A 25,163-nucleotide genomic window follows, 5' to 3' on the forward strand; every position below is an offset into this window, starting at 1 on the left:
CACACTTTAAAACACTAAAAGTAGCTATTTTAATGTCTTCTCAGGGGACCGATGACAGGAGGAAGACAAGAATATAAAATTGACAAGAATATACAAATTTAAAAACAGTACAAATATAGAGGTGGGTCTGCTGTAAAACAAGCTCACACTCACCATGTGCAGATGCAATGGCTTAGCACTGTCAAAGACACTGCCATCAGTAAGCATTAACAGCTTCCTCCGTATATCAGAGGCTCGGAAGCTCACTGTCTGAATTTGGACTGTAGTTACACAAATACATAAGAACCTCAGAATTTCAAGGAGAAGTAAATCCTGCTTTGTCAACTGTTCTTCAGCTAATGGGCTCAAAGCACCTGAAAACAAGATTTTCATGTAAGAAATGCTTCTATAAGGACAATAAAAAAATTGGTAACATTTTAGGTCTTTACAAAACTAATTTAAGTTCTCAGAATAGAGTACTAGCAACCTTTAAGTTTATTTGTTACTGAGCAGTTACTGCATCAGTAACAGCTTCTTGAGCGTGTTTCCCACTTCTACAAAGGCCTTCTCTAAAACAGCAGCTTTTAATTATGTGCCCATACATATGGCTGATTTCTCCATCAAGGTTACAATGAACTCAGCAGAACCATCTGCAGCTGTGTTCTTGTGTTGTTAACTAAAACTTAGGATGTATTTCAAACTACAGATTCAAAGCTTCGGCAAAATTGAAATTATGACAATTATTACTACTATGTTAATATCCTCATTGAAATTTCAATTATAACCTAAACGAAATAGTTATAAATGCCATTTTCCTGTCACATTTAGAACTCTTGTAACTTTCTGCAATCGCAAACTTTATTTATTAGAATTATTTATTGGATGGTTGGAGAAGATATTTCTAAAGACACTTATTCAACATGATGGGGAAAACAGACCAGCTGCCATTTGTGGCATTAATTTAACACCCTGATTTCCTTCTCATTCAATAATAAACAGAAGACATAGTCCTGATTAAAAACTAAGATACACACCATTTTAAGAAAGAATTTAAACCAAAAGAGAGCATCAGTACTTGTAGCTCCTAACAGGAATAAACAGACAGATTCATGCTCCTGTCTCTCTGCAGGTCCAGAGATATAAGCAAGCTGACCTTGTCAAGAATTACTGATCAGGAAAAGGAGAAAAGTTAAATAGGACTACTTTTAAGAAAATGAAGCACAGAGACAGGTATCCTACAGACACACTTTCTAATATCTTCTTTGCCAAAATTTCTGCCTGACTTTGAACAAGTTAGCTAGCTTCTCTGCTTGCGTTTTACTATTTATAAAATAAAAAATAAAATTCTCCTTTCCAAATGAGCTAGAACACTTCATTAACATCTTTAAAACACTAATGAGGTACAAAAGAATTATTATTGTTTATAAAGTACCTGGTTCAACCATTGCCTGCTTCAACTATTAATAAAGCAGCACAATTTTGTATCTCACTGTCATTCAAGCAACGAGCAATCTGTAAAAACAAGCTTTTGCAAATAGTTTTGGACACAGAGAAGACTTACCTGTTACATTTTGCATCTCAGCAGATTCATTTGTATCACTGATGTCAGTCACTGAATGATCATCAAATAGATCATCAGATACCTGGTTATCTACTTCCATTATACTCTCCTCAGGATCATTCCCCGTTAGATCTACTTCTCCTAGTTCACTTGGCTTTCCAGTAAACGTCATCTGACAAAAACACCACATCCTTTTAAAGTTGGGTTTTAAGGACAGGAGAAACACCACAGGCATAACACAAGTAAAGACACTACAGTTTCCCAGTGAACTAGAACGGGTGAAGACAAGGGCGACACTGAATTGATGAATTTCATCCTTTGTGATAAACCTGTCTTCTACATACATGAATTGTTTGATTTGAACTATTCTCTTTAGGACACAAGCTTCCTAAGAAAGATACTAGTCTCTGTGTTTTAGATGGTGCCAAGGACACTTAGTATTTGAAAAACAATTCTCTCTGCAAGACTTACAAACTTGTCACTATACTTCATAATTACAGAGAAATGAAAGGAAGGCATATGACCTTTTTGAGGGCACACTAATTACTACTTTCCCTATCAGATGACAAGTTAACAGAAGGTAAGACTCTCAGCTTCTCCTCACCTGAAAAAGCAAAGGATTTTGCCTACCTAGACCTGACTACAGGACAATGTGCCAAAAAGAGAAGTTTTAAGAGTTGTGCTAAACACAGTGATGTGCCATCCTATTACTTTTCTCAGTGAGAAAGGAGAGCTATTTACAGTCAGAAGATTTAATATCTATATAATAAACACATTTAAAGTGTTTTAAGGCACATAAGTCCATCAAACTACAAAATAAAAAGAAGGTTTTAAAACTTTACAAGTGCATTAAACGTCATGTGTTATAGAAATTCTTGCTGTGGCATAAAATCTGTATATACTTTCTCTCTAATGCAGTATTGAAAAATTCCCAGAAATAACATAATTTGTTTTTTAATGTGAACAGGTGTGCTAACCTTGATCAAATGTTATCTATCTGCTCTAATTTTTCCCCTACGCATGTGTTCAAATGCTGAACAGAAGTGTTTCCAGTTAGGAATTCTCTTAACGTATTTTGATTTATTTTTTCAGTTATCTGTATCTCATTTGGTTTGCCTCCAGGTTTGCTTGTAAAAACAATCCTCTCATAGAAGAGCACTGCATTTAGGAACAGACAGAACGTACTTACCAGATTTTTGCAAATATCTAAGAGATCATTCATAAATTTTGATGTTAACAAACGCAGGAATATATTAGACAGCATCTTAATAGCACTGTTCTGTAAGAAAGCAAGATGTACAGACAGGTTAATTCATTTTTTTCAGCTACATATGTATGATATTCAACTTTGTGATCTCATTAATGAAGAAAGAAATATAAATTCCTTTATAAACTTTACCTTGGTACAATTGCATAAACATTTTGTACACTGCATTATCAAAGTCCTCAGTGAGCTGATCTGGGTATCTTCATTTAGTTTGTTTTTAGACTGAGAAATGCTTTCTCCGGCATAATGAATGAGCGACTAGTAAAAATATAACACAGTTAAAATACCTCAGTTAAATTCCTTTATACATCGGCACATATACAGCACACACACAGAGACAAAAGGACATGATTCTCATTCATACATTCTCATTCATACAGCTTTGATATTTATAGTGGGCATCCGTCAGTTTGGACTTTTTTTTTTCTTTGATTTTTGTTTCACTCATTCTGCTCCAGAAGTGACAAAAAGATGGCCCAGACCTGCCTGAAACATTGGTATTTTCATCACAAAAGAAAAATACAGCATCTCTCCATAATGTGTAACTTTGGGGTTTTCATATTTTAGCAAGAAACCACCTCAGACAGTAGTAGTAGAAGTAATAACAACAACAACAATAATAATAGTAGTAGCTGTCTTCATACTGGCTTAAACCATCAAATGATCTTAACAAATTCCTGCATAAAAGACCTATAAATGAAAGGACTTGTTATCCTCTAAGTAGTCCTTTGTCCACGTCCATGATTATTTTGTATTTTTAAAAGGGGTGACTCAGAAATGTATCAATATTTAGAATACTCTCCACTGCAAAACTGATGCATTGGTGTACTGACAGAATTTCAGTGACTCCTCTCTTTCAGCAGCAGTCATATACTTAAACCTCTCTCAACTGCCCTTTTTTAAGCAGAAACCAGTGGAAATATTCATGCTCTGAAAAGGTGTCAATATGACTAGAATTTTAAACATTATTTTATATTTAATGGTTTATGTCATTTTTAATAGCTCCCAAACACATTGCTGCTTACCTTAGCATTCTGGAACAACTCTGATTTAAAGGCATCCTCTTCTTTAAATATACCAGTGTAGCAATAGCAACCAAGAACACCAATCAAGAGACTGACACATCGGACAAGGTGTTCTGCAGCAACAACCTTAGACTAAATCAAATACACAGTATAGATACTAGTGGTTTATCATTAAACTTTTTCACCAAAATACAGAATTCTTTAGAGTCTATTTTAAACACTTTTATATACAGATTTCATCAAAATTAACAAAGATTGGCATCCTAGTGTTTTGCATTGCAGTTGCCTCAGCTCCCTAACATGTCCTTTTGGCTCTCCATGTTATAATATTCTTCGTATGTCCCATGGCCCTTATGCTTCCTTCCTTCACAATACTTTAAATTCTCCCTCTCCTTTAGATTCCATCATAGCTCTTCCCACGTGCTCTGTTGATCTATTTTACCTCCCGCCAGGACAAGAGACAGTATGAGCTAGTCAGGAACCATATCACATTCCTACTGCTGCCTCTTCTGATCTTAGTAAATTTGTAAGTTGCTTCTTAGTAGCTACTGTCTCAACAAACAAATGGCTAGATGGTTTTAAATGCATTCAAGCTTACTGCAGGAGTATTCTAGAAATCCCTGGATCAAAGGAGGAGAAAGAGCAGACAAATAACTATTTGTCTTACTTCCTCAGGAAGGGAGACCAAAAAGGATTGCTATCACATTCTTGAAAAGCAAGTATTTATTAAAAAAGATGGGAAAACTTATGTATACATGCCATTGTTACACATGCAAAACCATGGATAAGTTTTATAGCTCCTAGTTGCCCATACCTTGTTTCAAACTTGGGTACTGCCTCTTTTGGCTCACCAAATATTACAGGACCTTAGCAGTGAATTGCAAGGAAGGCACACCACTATATTAAAACCAAAGATAGCCTGTCAAAGGAACTGGAAGTTTAAAAAGCCTGCTGCTTCTGTTTTCACGAACTTTTTACCATTATGTAGTGGCTTTTCTTCTACAAGTCAAGATTTTTCTCCAAAGGAGAGATTCTGTGGTGTTTCAACAAGTGGAAGATACAAATAGGATCACAGGATAATTCAGGCTGGAATGGACCTCAGCAGGTCTCTGGTCCAAACTCCTGCTCACAGCAAGGTCAGCTCTGAGGTCAGAACAGGTTGATCCAGTCAGGGCTTGATAACCTCCAAGGATGAAGACTGCACGACCTCTCAGGCAGGGCAACCTGTGCCACTGCCTGACTATCCTCACATAGATAAAACTCTCCGTGAAGTTCTCTTGACTCTGCCTGCTGTCTCTCATCTTCCTGCAATACGCCACTGTGAAGAGCCTGGTGCTTATCTTCTAGACAATCTTACAGGCACTGACAGGCTCCCCCAAAGCCTGTTAGGTCCCCCCAAAGCTGTCTCCGCTCCAGGCTGAACAAGCTCACTCTCCTCTGTCTCTCCTCACAGGTCAAGTGCTGGAGCTCCCACCATCTCAGTGGCCTCCACTGAATGCACTAAATGTCTGTCCTGTACTGGGAGGCCCAAAGCTGGATGCAGTATTTCAGATGCCGTCTAAAGGCACTGAGTAGAGGGGTATAATCAGTTCCCTTGAGCACTGGCTGTGCTCTTGTTAACATAGCCCATATTTGCAGCTTTCTTTACAGTTACTCCTTTACACAGCTGCCTCTTTTTACAAAACCTAACTATTTGAGACCTCTATGCCTCAGGCTATCTTGGCTGAAAACTGGCAAGAGCTTGAAGTGTTACAGGGGCACAAAAGTTGAAACCAACATCACAAAAAGCAGGGTAACAGTGGTTTATGTGGCAACTTTGCACACGCTTCCACTTCTATACAGCTTTTATGTATTCCCACATACTGATGAAAACTATGGATATTTTGCCAATGATGTAAAGAAATACAGACTTCTCTATTTTGTATTATTGGATATAGGTTTTTAAATGCTTGCGATTCATTTTTAGCAGCAAAAGGAATGAAAATCTATATACTTTGCCTTGAAAATATAGTGTTTGGGAGCACAATTGTAAGGACATAACAGTAATTTCTAACTTACCTTAGGAGCACAGCTGCTTAAAAGCTTTTCTGACATTGCTAAAAGACAGTACTGTAGTGTTTCCCTAAGATTTTGGTCGATGGCAAGTCTTGAACCAGTCACATTTTCATCTGCAACATTTACTGCAAAGTTAGTGAAAATATCCATTTCATCAAATGTTGTCTGCAGATACAGCTCTTCAACATCAGAAAAACTGTTTTCTTCTTTCCCTTGCAAGTGTTGCACACTTGAAGAAGAGACATCATTTTTACTTAGCAGCCAGTATACGACTTACAAGTCTTTAAAACTATTCGTTAGATGTAAGAAATAAACAAAAGCAAAATAAAATATTTTATCCTTTTGTGGTTCCAAACTCTGGTTGATCTTTTAATTTCTGAGGTGACTTTCACTGTGGAATGGATACTATCATTTTAGCTCTGTCTGAAGAAACTGCAAGTACAAGTGAAGCCTGCACACACATCGTATGTTCTACTGTAGTTCATATAGCAGCATCTGTTTTGTGTTAAGATGGCTGACCTGAACCTACTTTACACAATTGGAGCAGGAATTCACAAAACCCCTGAAACTAGCATTTCCTTAAGTAGGGAAGTCTTATCTTCCATCAGAACAGGTTATACACGTTTTAGTTTCATTAAGAGGAAACTGGATATAGTCCAAGAGCTTGAACATATGCATCAGTGAAAGATGCAATAGCATTCATAGAGTGACTCCGACAGACTCAAGTAACATGTGGCTGAGGCCACAAATATAGGTGGAGTGGCATGAGGACATATGGCCAGTAAGCATCTAGCCAACTTTCTACTTAGCATCTATCTTCAAGAAAACTCTTAAGATATATGCTTCCTTTAGAATGGAAGGTAATGTTAAAAAGTATGACTACATATTTGTAAAAAGTCACAAATTATTAAAAAAATATAATTGTAATGAGTTAAAAATACCTAATGTACTTATGGATAAAGAGCCAAATATTTAGCTGTATTGCTGAAGAGAGATGATACACATATTCTTTATGAGGTATTTTGTTCAGTACCTGAAGCTTTGACTCTGTCAGCAAGAGACTATTTTAACATCTGCTTAAAGCATCTTAACAAATTGCAAAAGTACTATTATTTTTATTGCGTCTGAAAGATGAAGATGCTGTACAGAAAGATGTGAAAGAGCTTCAGGAATTACGCATTTCATTATCTCTGCTTGCTAAAATGACAAATATAAGAAGCTTAAGTATCTATAATGACTGATTTAAAAACATACCATTTAGCATCATTTTGGAAAAAAATCATGGCAGCTCTACAGTTCTTCATTGTAAGGCTCACAAGAATTTTTTGTAATGTAAGATGAGGAAAATCACTGTAAAAGAAGAAAATTGGTTTGTATTTTCTTGCAATCAAACAAAGTCTTGAGATTCCTGAAGTGCACCCAAACATTAACCAGATTAAGAGGGTATCTTCAAAGAAGCTTAAGTTTTCACTTAAGATTTCTAACACATAGTTCATGTATCTGCTATGCTATGGACAGATAACTAAATCATGTCCCCAGAATGACATTCTACAATAAGCTTAAAAGCCCTATAAACTCTACCAAAGCATTAACATAATACAATTCTGCAAACCCACTTTTCCCTGTGCAATTTTCTGTGTTATAGGGTGAGCTTACATATAAAATTATGCCACAAAGACTTTACCTGCAGAGCACAGCAGGCAACTCTGCACATTCTTCCATTTCTTCCTCCAAATAGCAGGACAGTATCCATTTCATTATTGCCTCCTTTAACACAGAATCCACATTTCTTTCACAATTACTCTGTTCCACTCTTACGTCCAAATTTTCTGGCACTGAATAGGCAGACATCACTAATGATAAACAACATACAGCAGAACTGTAACAAAAATGGAACACAGGGCATTTGTGAGAAACAACATGGTATTTGTTATCAGCCCTCTAAAGCAAAGTCAGTATTTCTGCGTGCTGAGGGAGCATCAAGTACATAAGCAAGTTAATAAGCACGCATATTGGAAAACTCCTTTATTAGAGTCTTTGCATTTTCAAAAGCCACATTTTGGCTATTACAGACATTTCCTGACTATTTTAAAGACTGTTTCAGAATACTCATTTCAGAATAAAAATATATTTAGAAGAAAACATACTTTTTAACTTCAAAAAATCAACATCTCTTTTAGTCAGATTTTAGATTTTTAGTCCATTTTACATTTTTAGTCCATTTTGAATTTGAAGATGCCTGCTGCTCCTCTTCTGCCTCTGCCTTCAGACTTATGTATGTATTTATGCCTGTTTCAAATGCTTAAAACACAAACATGGGCAGTTCTTAACTAGAAATACAGCCACAACAACAATAATATTATTTTGAATAATACAGTGGTTTTGGTTGCACAGTAAAGAGCAATGTGAATCAAACACAAAATATTCCCATTCTACCTTGAAGGCTTGCATGCAGGTCCTGAAAATATCTTCCAGAGTTCTTTATCTGTTACAACAAGGTTTCCTTGAATCATAGCTCCAAGTAGCCCAAAGCTCTCCACTTCAATTTGCTGGAAACTTATGCTACGAATGGTAAGAGACCAAATCTTTGCCCAGGTTCTCTGGAGCTCCAACTTGTGGGTGCTTTTCAAATCAGTTTTCTGGTTTTGACACAAAGCTACCTCTGTAAGACACTTCAGCACGTATGGGGTCCTTTCTCCTCGGCGCTGCTGAGGCAGTAACTGGTGAAGTATATTGAGTAAGGGAGGTAGCTCACTGTTAGGAAGACTCATGGGATACTTTGATATTAATTGAGCTGTAATCTGTAACCTTGAAAACACAAATTGAAGCAATTAATTTCAAACATACATAAATTTGTGTCTTCAAAAGTAAATGAACAAAGTGTTCTCCGATTGTCATTTCACATTTATACTTTCCAGTACTGAGCTGATTTGTTTACTATCAAAGGTTAAAGATTCAGTATTTCTACTGGTTTTACTTGTAAAGTGTGCTCATCTAGCCACACTATCACTAATAATTTCTTACAAGCTGACTTCACTGATTTCTAATTCCTTACAAGCTGAGTTCACTGATTTCTGACCACAAGGGAAGAAAGTTTCAGGCAAAAAAAAATATTTTTCTCCTTCTTCTGGACTAGCCTGTTATACACTCTAACTCAGGGAGTTACCTCAAGGGTGAAATTACATAAACAGGAAACACTACAACATCTCTGCAGATAAGAAAAATAAAATTTATCAAATGAACAAAATGTTAAGCTGGGGATGGTAAGTTGGAAGGGTTTTGCTCATAGCAATGGTTGCAACCCTACTCAAATTAGTAAATTACAGTACCCACAGTATTTCTTGGAGATTGCCACCTCCACACAGAATGGCATGCTAACTTCTCAACTGGATCCTAAATAGCCACTTTACCTCAACACTGCAAGCAATAAACACACACACATACACACACCCAAACCTGCCTTCCCAGCTCAGGACCCAATTCACAAGCAGCTACACTGTTCTGGTATCTTGCACAGCAGTTTCCAAGAAAAGACAGAAAGACAGAGAGGAACAGTAACAGCAAAAACCATCCAGTGTAATCTATTTTAGCTAAAAAGTAAACATTCTTGGGCTTAGGACTACAACTGGTAAGTTCTGGAAAAGTCTAGCTGTGGTCTTTTAACAGCGACTTGACTCCCTGCTACGCTCTCTGCTGCAGAGTCCTGCTGCGGCAGTCAGTGGAAGAAGATGTGTAGCTATACCTCCAGTTCAGAAGTCGCTCATGTCAAACAAAATACGCCTCAATCAAGGTCCAAGCTAAGACACCAGGCCTTGCACTTCAACAGTTTTCAGGACAGGTATTATGGCAAACTGTATGAACTAGTCCAAAATAGCCAAACTGTTAATGGTTGCTGACCTATGACACAGCCAGCTTAAGACAGCAGTAAATCTCACGTTAATTTCCTAATACCTGTAAGCTGGATCACACACACAACACTTACAAAAAGACTGGTAATATCTAGCACAAAAGACGGGTGAAAAAAAAACAGAGGCAGTAATACCTTACACACTACCACACAGTTTACCAGACCTCATTTGTTATTTCTTAGGAAACCAAAGATACAAAGTTTTTAAAGCAAGAGTGCCAAGAACACTACTCACTACTTTCCAAACACTGTGAGAATTTAAGCTTAGTGCTGAGATCTATAATTACAGCATGTGCAGACACCTAATTTGAAAGCACAACATATTCAGGAGAACACTTAAATGTAGAAAGATGTCTGTAGTGATATTTGTTTCATGTAAAGATGTTATTACCAAGGTATGACATCAAAATCCTTCTGGGATCTTTGCAGGTTGTCTCGAATTACCTCCCAGCCTAGTTCAATCCTCCTGCACTTGCTTGGTACTACTTCATCACTGGACTCTCTTTGTGAAATGGCATATGACTGGGTGATTTCCAGAACTTTGGTATCCTCTGTAAAAACCTTTTATAAAGAGAAATTAAAAAGTATGCAAATAAAAAAAGTAGTATTTACAGGAAAACTGAAATGCCAAATTAAACTGGTCCATTTTTTGCTGCATATAAAGCCTCTTAAGAGGCAACCAGAATTATTTATTATTTACTATAACAGAACCTCTGCTTATAGTCTAATAAGCAACATTAGTGAAACCTAGTATAATTTAGGAGTCCACATACTTCTAAACTGCACAAAAATTAACAACTAAACACAACAGAACACAGACAAAAAGTACTAATACTTCAGTAAATGATTTTGAGGAAATGCTAAAGCCGTATTACTTTAAAAAAGCAAAACATACAGCACAGTAAATACATAGTCAACTTTATATTAAAATAAAAATGTTACCTGATGACAAATATCAGCCATTAACTCAATCAAATTTTCCTTTACAGCAATATTACGTGAGGCTGAAGAATACTTTCCTCTACTACCAATGAGATTTATTTCATTCACCAGCAGATCATACAGGTTATGCAAGATACTTTGCCATTTTGTTGAGTCATATGCACCTGTACATGCAAAAACAATTAAAAGATAACATGTACCACCGACTTGATACAATATGCAAACCTACCTAAACAACACAAAATACAGCCAAAATCAGAATAAAGCATACAAAGCTTAACAAATGCAGGCCTGTAAAACAAGTCTTATAATGGAGAATGAATAAAGTAAAAAAAAGTGAAAAAAGTTAAGAGGGAATTTAACCAGCGTATACAAGTAATGAGGGTAGGAACGAAGTTTCTAATAAACAATTCTTTATCTAACTGGAAAGACTACCATGAAATACAATGGATAAATTTGGACTAATTATAAACTGTTTGCCATTTGCAGACGAAATAAAAAAAAACTTTAAAAAAATGACGCTATAACTGAAACAGGGCATGACAGACAAACACAATTACTGAATGATGTTCTCTGACCAGTTTTATACATTAAGTCAGACTTAGACCATAGTAGTACTTTCTGGGCTTAAATAAACCTGGTAAGATATGAATACATGTCACAATCTAAACTCAATCTAAACTATTATTTCCCTTCCCCAAAGACTTTGTGTTTTGATTTAGTAATTAAAATCACCTTTTTATAAAAAAAAAAAACAAAACAATCAGCCTTTACAGGACTTAATACAATTAATATTCTCTTAGTGCATACAATTTGAAAATGTATTTTCACTTTCACTCAATATTAACCTATAGCATAAAACTACTGACAAGTAATTATAGCTCCCATTAATGTTTCCAAGACTCAGTATCAAAATTCAGAAAGTTGGCACAATAATTCGACCAATCGCATACAGTGATAGAAAAAAAACAGGGAGCTTCTTATTGTACCTTTTCCCTGAGTTTTTGCACCCTTTGGATGATGAATATGAACTTGGAGACGAAATAACTCAATTATTGATTCCTTCAGGGAATCCTTTGGTCTATACTGAGTCCATATATAAAGCACAGTAGGCAAAATTTCTTCCCCTACTTTACAAATCCGTATGCGACAGTTGACAGCAAACTTAGTGCAGAAGGTATTAATTGCTCCAACAATATGATCCAGGCCTGCAGTATTCTTCTCCTGCCTGCAACATAAACCAAACACTCAAACTTCCAGAAGAAATAATCTTATTTCTTTTTACAGGAATTGTTTAAATGTAAATACTAGGAAGTAACTATATTCAGAATATTACTTGCCTAACAAATGCAGAAGTTATTCATATTTTAAAGAATTTATTAAATTGGTGTTCAAAGACAGAACAAAGTATGTCTAAAGAAGTACTACCTGCGATTACTCAAGTCTAATCCCAAATATTTAAAATGAGTTATTCTCTAAAAGTAGGTATTAGCATACAAAAGGAGCACTTGCCACATACCTCGCACACTGCATTGCTTTCGAAAAGAAGATAAACATATCAGAACTCAACCCATCAGTTTGGAAGCAGTACCCCCTCATAAGTGTGTGAATTATCCTAGCCACCAAGACTCTATTAATCTTCCCAGAAGGTCTGAGGTATAATTGGCCATACAGGATCAGCAACTCTGCGAATGTATTAAAAAGAAGTATACATTAGATAATGTGTATATATGTTGTAAATATACAAATATATATATAAAAGCATATATATTATAGAGGATTACATAAAAAATGCTTGAAGCAAAATATTGCATTAAATATACAGAAACCACCATTCTGAACTCAGCTGCATGTCATTATGCACAAAAGTTAACTGGGGAAAAAAAATAAAACATGTGGTCTTATCTACACTGGAAGTAAAGTTATATTCATTCTGAGCTGGAATACAATCTGCTTTGTGTTACACTGAGCGAAGTAGCTTTAGCCACACGATCAGCTTTCACAACTGCTTCCACACTCAACTTCTACTCTGCATTGATTGCTCAGCACAGTGAGCTCCACTTGTTGCAGAATACACAATGAGAGTACTCAGAAACAATTTACAGCCACACATACATTAACAAAGAATTTGGTGCAGCAGGAACAGGTAAACAGATCAGAACAGTTGGTACTGAGGCTGCCCGTATTTCCATTACATGCAGTTCAGCTAGTTCACTCCAGCCCGCAAACCAACACATCCATGCTTTGCACTCATTTACAAGTTTTCTGAAGGAAAGGCCCCTTTCTCAGATTTTTGCTTTCTTATCTCAAGGCCCATTTAGGAATCATCACACTGTCCTTTCATCAGCCTCATACAAATCACAGCAGTACATTACTGATCCAACCATCACCATCAGTTTAACACAACACATACAAAAGCCTTGCTGCTTTTTCATTTATGGCACCTACAAGTGACATGGTACTGTCCTGCAGTCCACCAACGGACAATATCCACTGCAAAGAACCACAGTGGGAAGAAATACTGATTCAGTCCTATGACCTCAGCAGCTATTCTGGAACAACATTTTGAATGAATGGACATCCAGCACTCAGCCCTCCTTTTCTCTAAGGAAAAATATAGGTAGAATGATCTTTTGCGAATCCCAGACACTATGACTACTTTGTTCACAGTCAACCAGACATGAGCTCAGAACAGCTGTATCATATAGTCCTTGGGATGCAGAATAACCAGTTACTGTACTTTTGCTCTGTAGAGTGACTATGTCCTAGAAAAGCCTGACAACCCTCAACTCTACTGGTCAGTAGCTCATCAGTTTGGGGTGGGTAAGCCTCCACAGACAGTCAGGATCAAGGCCTCTGAGGCACCCTCTCAGAATCTCTTCTCTTGAATACACTGCATGGGTGACATTGATGGCATCACCCAGGGCCTTGAGCTCTGGATTCCTGTATTGTGGAAAAGCCAGCTTGGGACAACTATAAATAAAAAAATTGCAATGCTACTGCTTCACTTGTGCAGGCTTTGGTAGATTTATGGATATCTTGGACTCCAGCAGTACTCATAATGCCACCTTCACCAAGTCTTTCGTAACTCTGGCCTCAGATTCAATAGATACCACACCTTCTTTCCAAGCAGGCATAGGGTCATTTGCAGAACTCAGGTGACTCTCTGAATCATGGGAATCAGAAACAGTTCATACCCCTGTATTACTGGGTCACAAAGCTTTAACCCAGTGACAACAGTGCCCAAGCCTGGTTTAACTGCGTCCCTTCTGCATAAAGGGTGGAAGTGGAATGTGCATCAGTGACCTTCCAACACCCTCAGAACAGTGGGCCCTCAAAACTGCAAGTGCACTGCAGCCCAGGGTCACAACAGCCCACAACCAATACTCCCTGTCCCTGCAGGGGATTCTTATACTGGGACCTCCTCAGGTTGGAAAACCACTCCTGCTCACAACTGCAGAGCGCTTACTGGCTGAACTCTTTTCACATCTACTCCCCATGCTCTCTGCTGACCTCCCCTCAAAGAACACACATGCAGGGAAAGCACACAGCTTTACACAAAGCCTAGAATCTGAATGGGAGCAAAACCTGCAGCAGAACAAGCATGTGAACAAAAAGCATTCAAAAAATAACTCAATTCCACCACACCAGTTGATCCCTTCTCATAGCTGAGCCTGCATCAAGCAGAGGATTTGACTAGAAATCTCCTGAGATTCCTTCCAATGTGAATTATTCTCTAATTCCCTAAGAGAGTCAATACAGCTATAATATATACAGAGATGAACAGGGAAGAAGGGAAATATTGCATATGATTTTTTAAAACCAGGGTCTGAACATAGGAAAAGTACAGCATCCAGCAATATGATACTTCTCCTGAAGGCCAACAGGGTCTACTGGAAACCAAGAAACTCTAGGTGACCTGGCTGAACTAAAAGAGCAGGCACAACACTTCTTTTCTCCGTGGAGAAAAAAAGGCCCAAAGAGTCATAATGGTCTCTAAACCCTGCTGTCATGCCTTATCCTCCATGCTCCATTTAGACACCTGAATAGAGACTTTGTAGACTAGGCCCCCACACAAGTTGTTGGAAGAGTTGAAAACCCTTTCCCTGCTTGACTGAGCTTCCTCTTTTTTCTCCAAGTCCAACTGCCTGCACACTAGTCACTACTTAAGAGCACGGTCTAGTGTATTTTCATGCTGGAACTGCTACTACTGCCACCCCCCCAGCACTTCATGTTCCCAAGCCTCTATCAAGCCTCATCTAAGTGAGCCAAGACCTGCTATAAGTCCTGCTTATAAAACCTCATGATCATCTCAAACACAGCTTTCACGCTGTCCTCCATCTCCTCCCTCCTTCAGCCCTGCGGTGTTGCAGCATCCTCTCTGGGGTGCCTGCAACAACATGGGGACCAGATCGGGGGTGAAGAGGTAGGGGAAAGAAGCTGATGTGGCATCCTCCTCTTCAGAAGAATATGCAGAAGAAAGAAAAGCAAGTCCATTGGTCCTTGAATATATGTGACAATGCATGGTTCTGTTGTTTATTGCCATCCTTCCCACAGTTCTCAGGGTATCAAGAACACAGTTTTCTGTAGGTGGCAGTAATACTGGGATAGATCCAGTTCTGCCTTAATTCCTACAGCAGACAGGTGAAATCAAGCTCTGAAAACCCTAAGAGACGTGCTAACTTCAGTACCGGGGGTGACACAGCAAATAGAGCATCTGGACACTTAGATTAAGGAAGACACAGTGTAATTTGTTAAGTAGCAAGAGTGGAAAGAGGCCTCCTTAGCAGTATCAATTCCTCCTTGTTTTGGTGGCTGGTGTTTACCGGAAGATGGATCGAGAATCTTCTGCTGCTTTGAGTGCCTGAGGGGGTACTGGATGAGGTCTTTGAGCACTAATGGACTATCTCATCCATTTTTGCTATGAATGTGCTCTGAACAAAGCAACTACCTTCCTAGATTAAGGAACGGGTTAGGCTTGCATCCTGTGGAGATCACGCAAACCGCCCACATCAGTAATCAGCTACCTGGAATTTCTGCTGATGCAAAAGTTTACTCATATGTCTATCTCATCCTGGATGATGACTTGGCATGCCACGATCTTAGTGTACCCTTAGAAACAACAGCATATCATCAAGTGGAACGGAACATCCTTTTCCTCCTCTCCCGCTACGGGTGACCGCCTAGGTACAGACTACCTGATGAAGAGTGCTTCTCAACTCTATGTATAATATTCTTATGAACTGCCAGTGCTGTGAAATAAAAGTCACTGTTGACCACCACATAGAGTCTCTGCATTGGAACATTCATGACCGGCAGAGGTTTAAGGAGCAAGGCTGCTCCCCCATAGCTGACACAGGACAGCTGAACATGCAGCCTTGCAAGTATGTGTGGTGAAGGGGGTGTCACCACAACTGCCTGCTACCTCACTCGATAACAGACATGCTGAATAAATGGAAACCTTTCAATCTACTGTCATGGTTTAGGTCAGGACAGACTAAATGCACACATTAATTACTGCACAGTAACGTGCATATTTATTGCCTCTGAGAAACTACAAACAGAACACTACAAAGTTGCAGAAAAATGGTTCTCTCTCTTTCCCCTCTCCTTGCTGACAAGAGCAGCAGTTGTCAGTGGTCAGGAGCAGTGTGTTAAGCGTGTTGATTCTGGCTATGCGAGCTTGGTCCCAGGCATCCGTAGAGGTCCTCCACAGTCTAAAGGTAGAACTGTGCTGACACACCACCACCCCTTTGACCCTTCAAGCTGAGGTAGATGAGTTTTATGAGGTAGAGAGCATCTTCCAAATTGTTTTGTGTTTACCGGTCAGCGGAGTGCTCTGGGCGGTTGTTCATTGATTGGTGTAGCAAGTCACTGGATCATTTAAGCAGGCTCAGCTATGAGATCAGACCAGCTGGTGTTGTCGGATCACTCATTCTTACATAAGTTTGGTTCTGCTATTTCTGCCAGTTACATTGTTTTTTCCCCACAACACCTGCCTAACTGTGCTTTATCTGACAAAAAGTTACACCCCTAACACCTGCACAGCAGCGTACCAAAGGTCAAACTGTGGGCTTTCTGACATTTGCCTCATTACTCAAGTTATACCAGCTCAGTAGACCATAACACGTTCCACCCCTTGCTCTACACCTCCCTAACACTCACTCGTTTAATAGTACACAGTGGGAGGTTACTTGCATCACAAATTACATCCTTTGCAACAGTCTCCAGACTCACGGCTTGGAGATAACAGAAGATATGGTATATCTAGTCAATCTCATATTCATCTGTCCATAATTTCATAATTTTGAAGTGAGATCCATTACCAGACTCAAGTATTTCTGGTGTACCATATCTCCACAAAATTTCTTTTTCAAGACCTACTACAGTGCTTTTAGCAGTGGCATAAGCTACTGGGCAAGCCTCTAGCTAGCTCACAGTCATTTCTTTAAAATAGCTAGGACATACTGATTCCCCCTACTAGGCCTGTACAAAGGTCCAATGTAGTTCTACTTACCACATATCTCCAATCTGGCAGTTTAAATGACAGCTTTCACATTTCAATACCTTTTGTGGTTTAGTTTTTTTCACTAATGAACAAATTTCAAATACTTTTATTACTTGTAGAATGGCATCTTTAGACAAATCACTCCTCAGTCTCTTGCTCAGAGACAGGTGGAATCATCTTAGATGTTTCATGAGTCCATCAAGTTACAAATAGGTCCACTCTACATTCCCAGTCCAGGACTTTGTTGATTGCAGCAACTTGAGCAGTTTGGTCTGATTGATAGTTGTTGATTTGTTCTTTGGTGGCTCTTCCTTTTGGGACGTAGCGAATGACGTGTCATACCCATACATTGAGGGTTTTCTTCAAGTCCCACGTGATCTTTTTCCACAAGGTAGCTATCCAAATAGGCCTCCCTCATCTCTGCCAATTCCTGTTTCCACTGTGTAAGCCAGTCCCAGAGGGCTCTAGCCACCATTCAAGAGTCAGAGAAAATCTGCGCTGTTTCCTCTGTAATGCTGCATCAATGGCCAGTCTTATGGCTTGGACTTCTGCATATTGACTTGGTTGTCCTTCACTTTCACCAACTTCTATCACCTGTTGGTCAGGATTCCAAATGACAGCTTTCCATCTTTGCCAATGGCCAACAATTAGGCAAGAATCATTAGTGAATGGGGCATATTACTAATTTTTTGAAAGCCTGTCATATTCCAGGGCTTCTTGAGCACGCGGTAATACCTTGGGTGACACTGCAAAAGTCAATGTTTGGACCAATCCATCAACTCATCCAGTAGGCCGAAGTATCCCTGTTTCCCCTTACAAGTCCATTTATTCCAGGTCACACTTGTTATATGAAAAGTCAAAGCCATTTCTCCTTTCAGCAAACAGCAAAGTACCAGCAAGTGAGGAGCGAGCAGCATTTCTGATTCCATTGCCGCTACTTCAAATGCTGCCCAGATTCCTTCATAGATGGCCAATATTTCTTCCTCTGACAGGATATAATTAGTAGCCTATAGTCAGATCTTATTGTTGCTCAGGTTGTCACTCAAATGAGCCCATTTTCCTGGTGACTTGGTACAGTGGATTCATGAGCAGACTGTATCCAGGGATGTGCCTTTGCCAAAATTTCACCATTCCAAGAAAAACTTGTGTTTCCTTTTTATTGATCAGTGGTGCCATTGCTGCAATGCTGTAAATCACGCAGTAGGAATGCAACAGCAGCCATCTTGCTATTTGACACCAAAAAACTATTTCTTGCACAGGTCTTTTCACCTTATCTCTTTTGAGTGCAAATCTTTGCATTTAGTAAAATTCTAATTATCTCTTTGCTTTTGTTATACACCTCATGGGTAGTGTTTCCCCATACTACAATGTCATCAAAGTGTTCCGGGGCACTGCCCTCTTCCAAAACCTTTTGTACAAGTCCATGACAGATGGACTATGCTTCTATCCTTGTGACAGAAGGTTCCAGGCATATTGTAGTCCTCTCCAGGTAAAGACAAACTGTGGTTTACACTCAGGGGTCAGGGAAATGGAAAAAAGTGCATCAGCTGTGTCAATGGTCATATAATGGGTAGCACTCTTTGCTTTGAGTTCCTACTATAGTTCTAGTATACCTGGTACTGCAGTGTTCAAGGGTGATGTTACCTCATTCAAATATCAATTACCTCTGATTAATCTCCAATCCCCATTGGATTTTCACACAAGCCTGATAGGATTGTCAAATAGTGAATGGGTTTGAGCAACTACTCCTCAACTTTCCAGTCCTCTGATAAGATCAAGGACTGAGAAAATCTCTGTTGGTCCAACGCCATCACCAGTGCACTGAGTTGCAACCAGCACCAACTGAGGTGATGTCTGTTGCAGCCCTGACCTCCTCCTCCTTTTGAGAGTCAGGCAGTTGAGCAAAGAGGTGTCCTCATTCATGTGGCACTACCAAATGCCCACTGACATCCTCACAGGTCCCTAAAATATCTATTCATTAAAAAGTCCATGCCCAAGATGCAAGAGGCACATGGTCCCAATACCAATTCACAAGGCTTCCAGTTTCCTTTAGTAAGATTGAGTTCAGCTTCTACCACATACAGCTTCCACTGACTGCATCTGACTCCTTTGATGATGCAGCCAGTATATACCAATATGACAGCTCCTCATAATTTTTAAGAGTACGACTATCAACTTTCAGAAGCTCAGAACTTCCAGCAGATAAGAGCACCTCATGAAGACGGTATTTGCTTACCAAATCTAACTGCTTTGGGGCAACAGCTGGAATCCATGTTCTTACTTTCAACTCCTGCACCAGATCACTGATTTTATAAATAGAAAACAGACTTCTCCATTGTACTCCAAGAATTATAAACAAGCATTAAGGTGGAATTGCTAAAAAAGGTTACGATAACCTTTACAAAGCTCATATATCCCTCCTTTAATAAAAGCAACTTGTTTCATTTAATGGATTTAAGTCTGACTTCCTCTAGATTTATGGTCTTCAGTCCTGCCTCACTTCAGGAATTAAATTCCACTGTGCCTCTTACGATATAACATCACAATTTCTTCTGTCACACTTGCAGCTTCAGTCCATACACAAAGAGACTCAGCTCACTTCCACATTCCTAAACTACCTAACTACCACACAACTCCCATAGGCTCCTTATGTAACCTGTATGTACCCTTCCAGTGACAGTCTCAGTTTTCCTTCTCTGCCCTCTTCAGTATCTCTCTTCAGCATCCCTGGCTTCTTGTCCCATTCCCTACCTGCCTACCCTCAGTTCTACCCAAGTACCTGGTTCTTCTTCAGATGCCTTTCCTGATTATTGCTCTGAACTCCAGCTTCCAGACTTATCTGATCAGTCCCTGCCTTCGCATTCTGCTCCAACCTGCAGGCTGGCAGCCCTTTGTGTTCTCCCCTGCTTACTGGCTCCCAGTCTCAGGCGGTTTCCCCATACACTTCCAGCTTCCCTTCAGTCTTCAACTTCCAGTGCTATCTCCATGGCCATATGGTACCAACTTCTTTAACTCCTGAGATCTCACCCTCAGGCTCTCCAATCACATCTCCCTTTCTGAACTGTTACACTTCAGTCACTTTGCTTTGCCAGTCTTCTGCAGGTTTTTTTTGCCTCCCCTTTCACTCCCAGTATCACCAGACCCCTCTTCTGAGTTCTTTGCAGGTTTATTTTCATTCTGTAGTTAAGCAACTCTCTTCAGGCTACAGAGCAGAGTATTTTCTCATAAAATGCTTTTCATAAATCCAAACTTAGACTTCCAAGCACCATACTACACACATAAAGATAGTATTTCTGTGCTTTCTCCAGAATTGCACATGCAACATTCCACAAACTAGACTGTAAAACTTCTAATACCTTTTTTTTTTCCCCAAATTACGGTGCTATTACATCAACAAATGAAAACAGATGGGTTGAGAGCCATTCTTCTCCCTGCTAAATAAGTTAACTGTCTTGGAGTCAAATCCAATTCTCTGAAAAGTGAAAAATTATGTCTGCATTTCCATTCAGTTCAGGTTGCATGCTATGCCATTGCCCAACTTCTTAATCTGTTTTTGTCTATTTAAATCTTAAGCTTTCTATTTTTTCTTTATATGCAGTATATGCATATAACACCAATGAATCAATGCTGTTTTAGGACCTTTATGAGCCAACAAAACTCAGATAATAACATTTAATATTAATACATTAACTATATCAAAACTATACCAGCCAATACCTAATAACTTGTAAACAACTGCCCACCAACACCAGTTTTACTCAGGCTATTTCCAGCACACACATTGCATGGATTTGTTATACATGTTAAGCCCTGTGGAGACGATCCATACATAACCTGATTGTATATAAGTACATAAGTTTCAGTAAGCAATAGACAAACAGTATGTAGAAAGAAAAAAAATCAATTCCTAATCTTTGCTGCTTTGTTTATTTCAACTGTAAGTCTTCAAGGCTGACACTATTTTACTCCATGGTTTGTGTAGTACCTCACACAACAGGCCATCAAACACATTAAAATGCACCTAAATATGCTTCTATTATGGGAAAAGACATTTGTAAGTGGGCTTAAAAATGTTACCTGACCACTGCTGCTGGGATATCTCACACCAATATTTCCTTACTGAGAGGATATCTTTTAGGAGTATACTACTACAGTCAGATCCATAAGCAGCACAACTTGTTGGATCTCTTATAATTTCCATGACATAAATCAGAAGTTCCTGACATTTCAGTCTGGGTCCTCCTATATGAAGAAATAATGTGAGACTGTAATTAATCCAAAGTGTGCCAAATAAATCTGGAATTAATTGTTTGTAAATGTTTACTTAAAAACAAAAAAAACCCACCCTACAGTTCAGAAACAGTTCTATTAGGAATCACCTTCTTAAACAAACTGTTTCTAAGAAATTACTTATGAGAGAATACATCAGTTATATACACATTGAATAATAAGAAAAAACCACTGTGAGCATCAACAAGGACAGAGGAGGAGCACAAAGGACTGATTCACATTAAGATATTTAAATTGTAAACACCTGAAAGCGAGCAAGATGAACCCCACCCTGGTAACCTACTTCAGAGTAAAAATTGAAAGTTGAAAGCAAAGCACCAAAACAAAACAGTAATTCTATATGAATATCTATTACTGACTTTTATTAGCACATCTGATGAAATATTTGATCAAACTTCCAACTTCTTGCATCTTTTTCTGTCTGGTAGTTTGGGTTGAAGCAGATGCATTTGGTTTTGTCAGTTGGAGGTTTTTCATTTCTTTCTGGAAATATTTCTGCAGGAGACTTCAAAAATAAAAGAGATATTGATCAAGGATCTGCACATTTATGACAAAAGTAAAATATGTAAATGTTTTAGCCTAGAATGTCAGTGCTTGTTCTTCTCACAATTCTAATTATTAAAGACTAAAACCAACTGAAATAGATTATAGTCTAAGCATGATGGAAATAGTCTATAAAAGGAGCTACTTTAAAGATAATCCAGAAGCAACTTGAATAGGAACCACACTTTCCTTTAAACTTTGCATAATGCTAAACATACAATTTATAATTAGGAAAAAAGGCAATGCTAAGTCTTTTTATTTATGCTGCAACATTATACAACAAAATAATAAGAAGTACTCTTTGTTGTTTTTATTGGGGAAAACCTTCAAGTCTTATTTCTCCATCATTTAAAATTAACATATAGATTAGATTTTAGATCTAACAATAGATTAGATTTTTCACTGGCTTTGTCACTGGCAATTACTGGAGATTTTCTGGCCTACTATTTGTATTCAGTTTAAAGTCTCTATTTTTGTATTCCTCCTATGTATTTCTAACATATTACTGGCCATCTCAAAAGCAACATATAAAATTTATCAAATACTTCTTACGATATTTTACAGCCATGATCAAGAACTATTCCAATGCTGTCCAATTAAAAAACATAACGAAAAGCTGACCAGACACCAGCCTATGACAACTAATATTTCAGATGCACTTTTAACATAAAATTTAACACTGGTCCCAGCTGCTCTAAGAACTTACCACACTCAAGCTCAGTCCCATCTTGTAGTACACCTAAAGCAGATTATATCAAAGATGGGCCTCTACAAACCTCAGCACAGCTTCTTTAATTCACAAGCCACAATCCTTCTATTATGTCTTGAAGAACTCAGTAACACAAAAAATTCTAATGAGCTATCTATAATATACATATGAACTGTATGTTGAAAATCAGACGCAGAGGATAATTTTCAATAAAAGAAAGCAACTATTATTTTTGCAAGGAAAAACGACCACCCAATTAATGATCAGTTTCCTAGCAGTTAAGTCTTCTGTATGTGACAAGTGTTGCATTTTTGACTATTTTAAATTTACTTCCTTTAGAGCCTAATATAAGTAATTTCTCATTTACAAGCTGACAAGAAGTCTAATCAGTCTGCAGAAAGATAAGCATTAAAATAGGCCCGATAAACAGAAGAATGATGTTCCACCTAAAAAAATGGCGACCATTCACAAAGAAAAAAAAGAAAACTACCGAAATACAGCATCCCAGTTGAGTTCCTTTCCGTGTTTAGAATCAGAATTCCGGTCCAGCTGGAGAACTGTTTCAGAATCATGGAGAAGTCGCTTGAAATTTTCAATTTCCTTCTGAAAATGTATTTCAAGAAAAACAATTATTAATGATTCGCTTCATTGCTAATTGAGGCACACGCACCAGAAGAAAACTTGTTACCCTTCGCTCCACAGCTTTCTCATTTTCAAGGCGACGACAACAAATGAGCAGATCATGTAATGCAAGACTCATGGTTCAGTTTAACAGACAAGTCATTTGTATCTGCAAATAGAAGAAAAGGATAAAACAGTAATTATTTTATTTAACACAGAGCCATGTCAACCAGTCCAAAAATTGGGAATGCAATATATTGAAAATCCAGTATCAAACACAACCACAGTGTTATTTCACTGAAAAGGTCATTTGTCTCTGGGTTAGTCCTATTGGTCACAAGACTGAAGCAGTGTCTCATGTCAAGAACGTAATCTATTCCCACGGACAACTGTAGTAAAGAATAACAGCAGAGACCCCCTTCACACGACTCTGATTTCCTCCCTTTTTATGAGTAACAGAGTAGAGTTGGTCAGACAATATGGAGCGAAATTGTAAGACTAAAATGACACAGAGCTGAATACATTCAGGCAAACAGCACTAACTTTCAGTAGCTAGCTGTTTATCAGCAGCTGTCTTAACCTGATGCTGCCAGGAGAAGGCAGCACCTTGAAAACTCTCTTCCTCTCTCACATCCTACATTTTCATAGGTATGCACTATCATTGACAAATCCTTCTGGACTCAGTGTGTCAAAGGATGCTCTAGTATCAATCATAAGAGGAAACAACTTTTTGCTTCTGCAACCACTTAAAATTATGCCTCATCTTCAACAGAGGTTGGAATCAGCTAGACCTCGCATTTCTGGTTTACATGAAGTTATGCTGATACAGATCACAACAATGACATCATATACAACTTCCATGCTTCCCCTTCAAAGCAGCCCCAAGAGAAACTGTCTGAAAAAGACAGATAAGACAAGTTGGAAGTAACTCCAATCATATGCTGCTGAGGCTGCAATAAGCAATTGAGGATGAGTATTCATGATGCATAGCACTGCATCTTAAGCACTTAAGTGAGAATATAAAAATATCCATTCAGACAAGTAAAACTTTAAGTGTCTACTGTCTTAGAGTATATTTATTTCCTTCGGCTTCAATCAAGATCAGGCTGGGACTAAGTATGATCAGATATGGTGGCTGATCAGGTGTGTATGAAAAGGAAAACACTGTAAGCACGAAGGCTGGCTGTACTGTACAACTGAACTCATTTAGACGATGAGCTGTTCCTCTAACTTGCTGCTTTTGCTGAAGAAGAAACAGAAAGGAAGAAGCAGCTTTTTAAACACTAATGGCTTCTATAATGCTGACAGGCTGAAAAATGATTGACTGAGAATTGTGCCAACAAGGGTTAACAAGGGTTGTATGTTGCAGGGACTGGGTAGCAAAGTCAGTCCTCTCGTTTGTATTTAATGGTATTTCAACTGCCATAACAACAACAGTGAAAAATTCCTAAGACTGAGTCCATCTACTATTTCACTTACTAGTTACATAGTTCTCCAACTATCATATTATCACCACGTTCATCCCCTATAAAAATTACATAGGGCAAGGAAGGAACACACCCAAAAAAAAAACCACCACGGAGAGGTGCTTACTAAGCAGCTACAGAGGTGCTCAACACAGGCGTGCTGGACAATTACAACTAACGGGCGCCATCCAGCCGCTCCTACCAGACGAGTTCTGGCTCTCCCAACACCCCACGAGGCCGCCCCCCGCGCTGGCGCCCCACGGCACGCGTGAAGCCCCGCCGGCAGGCCG

General features: G+C 38.6%; 2 protein-coding genes across 2 annotated transcripts in view; one reads left to right on the forward strand and one right to left on the reverse strand.

Moving 5' to 3' along the window:
- The window catches only part of ATM (ATM serine/threonine kinase), an 85,796-nt gene extending 62,224 nt beyond the window's left edge, over positions 1 to 23,572 (reverse strand). Inside the window, 17 exon segments of the mRNA XM_009335266.1 lie at positions 154 to 353; positions 1,541 to 1,712; positions 2,730 to 2,819; positions 2,940 to 3,065; positions 3,833 to 3,964; positions 5,891 to 6,116; positions 7,142 to 7,237; positions 7,572 to 7,766; positions 8,324 to 8,695; positions 10,186 to 10,355; positions 10,737 to 10,900; positions 11,726 to 11,964; positions 12,256 to 12,421; positions 21,322 to 21,486; positions 21,894 to 22,039; positions 23,277 to 23,389; positions 23,475 to 23,572. Of these exon segments, the coding sequence (XP_009333541.1) occupies positions 154 to 353; positions 1,541 to 1,712; positions 2,730 to 2,819; positions 2,940 to 3,065; positions 3,833 to 3,964; positions 5,891 to 6,116; positions 7,142 to 7,237; positions 7,572 to 7,766; positions 8,324 to 8,695; positions 10,186 to 10,355; positions 10,737 to 10,900; positions 11,726 to 11,964; positions 12,256 to 12,421; positions 21,322 to 21,486; positions 21,894 to 22,039; positions 23,277 to 23,389; positions 23,475 to 23,546 (2,844 nt within the window). The 5' untranslated portion in view covers positions 23,547 to 23,572.
- A 314-nt stretch (positions 23,573 to 23,886) lies between these two features.
- NPAT (nuclear protein, ataxia-telangiectasia locus) overlaps positions 23,887 to 25,163 on the forward strand; it is a 23,521-nt gene continuing 22,244 nt past the window's right edge. Inside the window, exon 1 of the mRNA XM_009335281.1 lies at positions 23,887 to 23,899. Coding sequence (XP_009333556.1) covers positions 23,887 to 23,899 — 13 coding nt within the window. The remainder of the gene's footprint in view (positions 23,900 to 25,163) is intronic.

Source organism: Pygoscelis adeliae, unplaced genomic scaffold (assembly GCF_000699105.1).
Source record: "Pygoscelis adeliae isolate BGI_AS28 unplaced genomic scaffold, ASM69910v1 Scaffold142, whole genome shotgun sequence".
NCBI lineage: Eukaryota > Metazoa > Chordata > Aves > Sphenisciformes > Spheniscidae > Pygoscelis > Pygoscelis adeliae.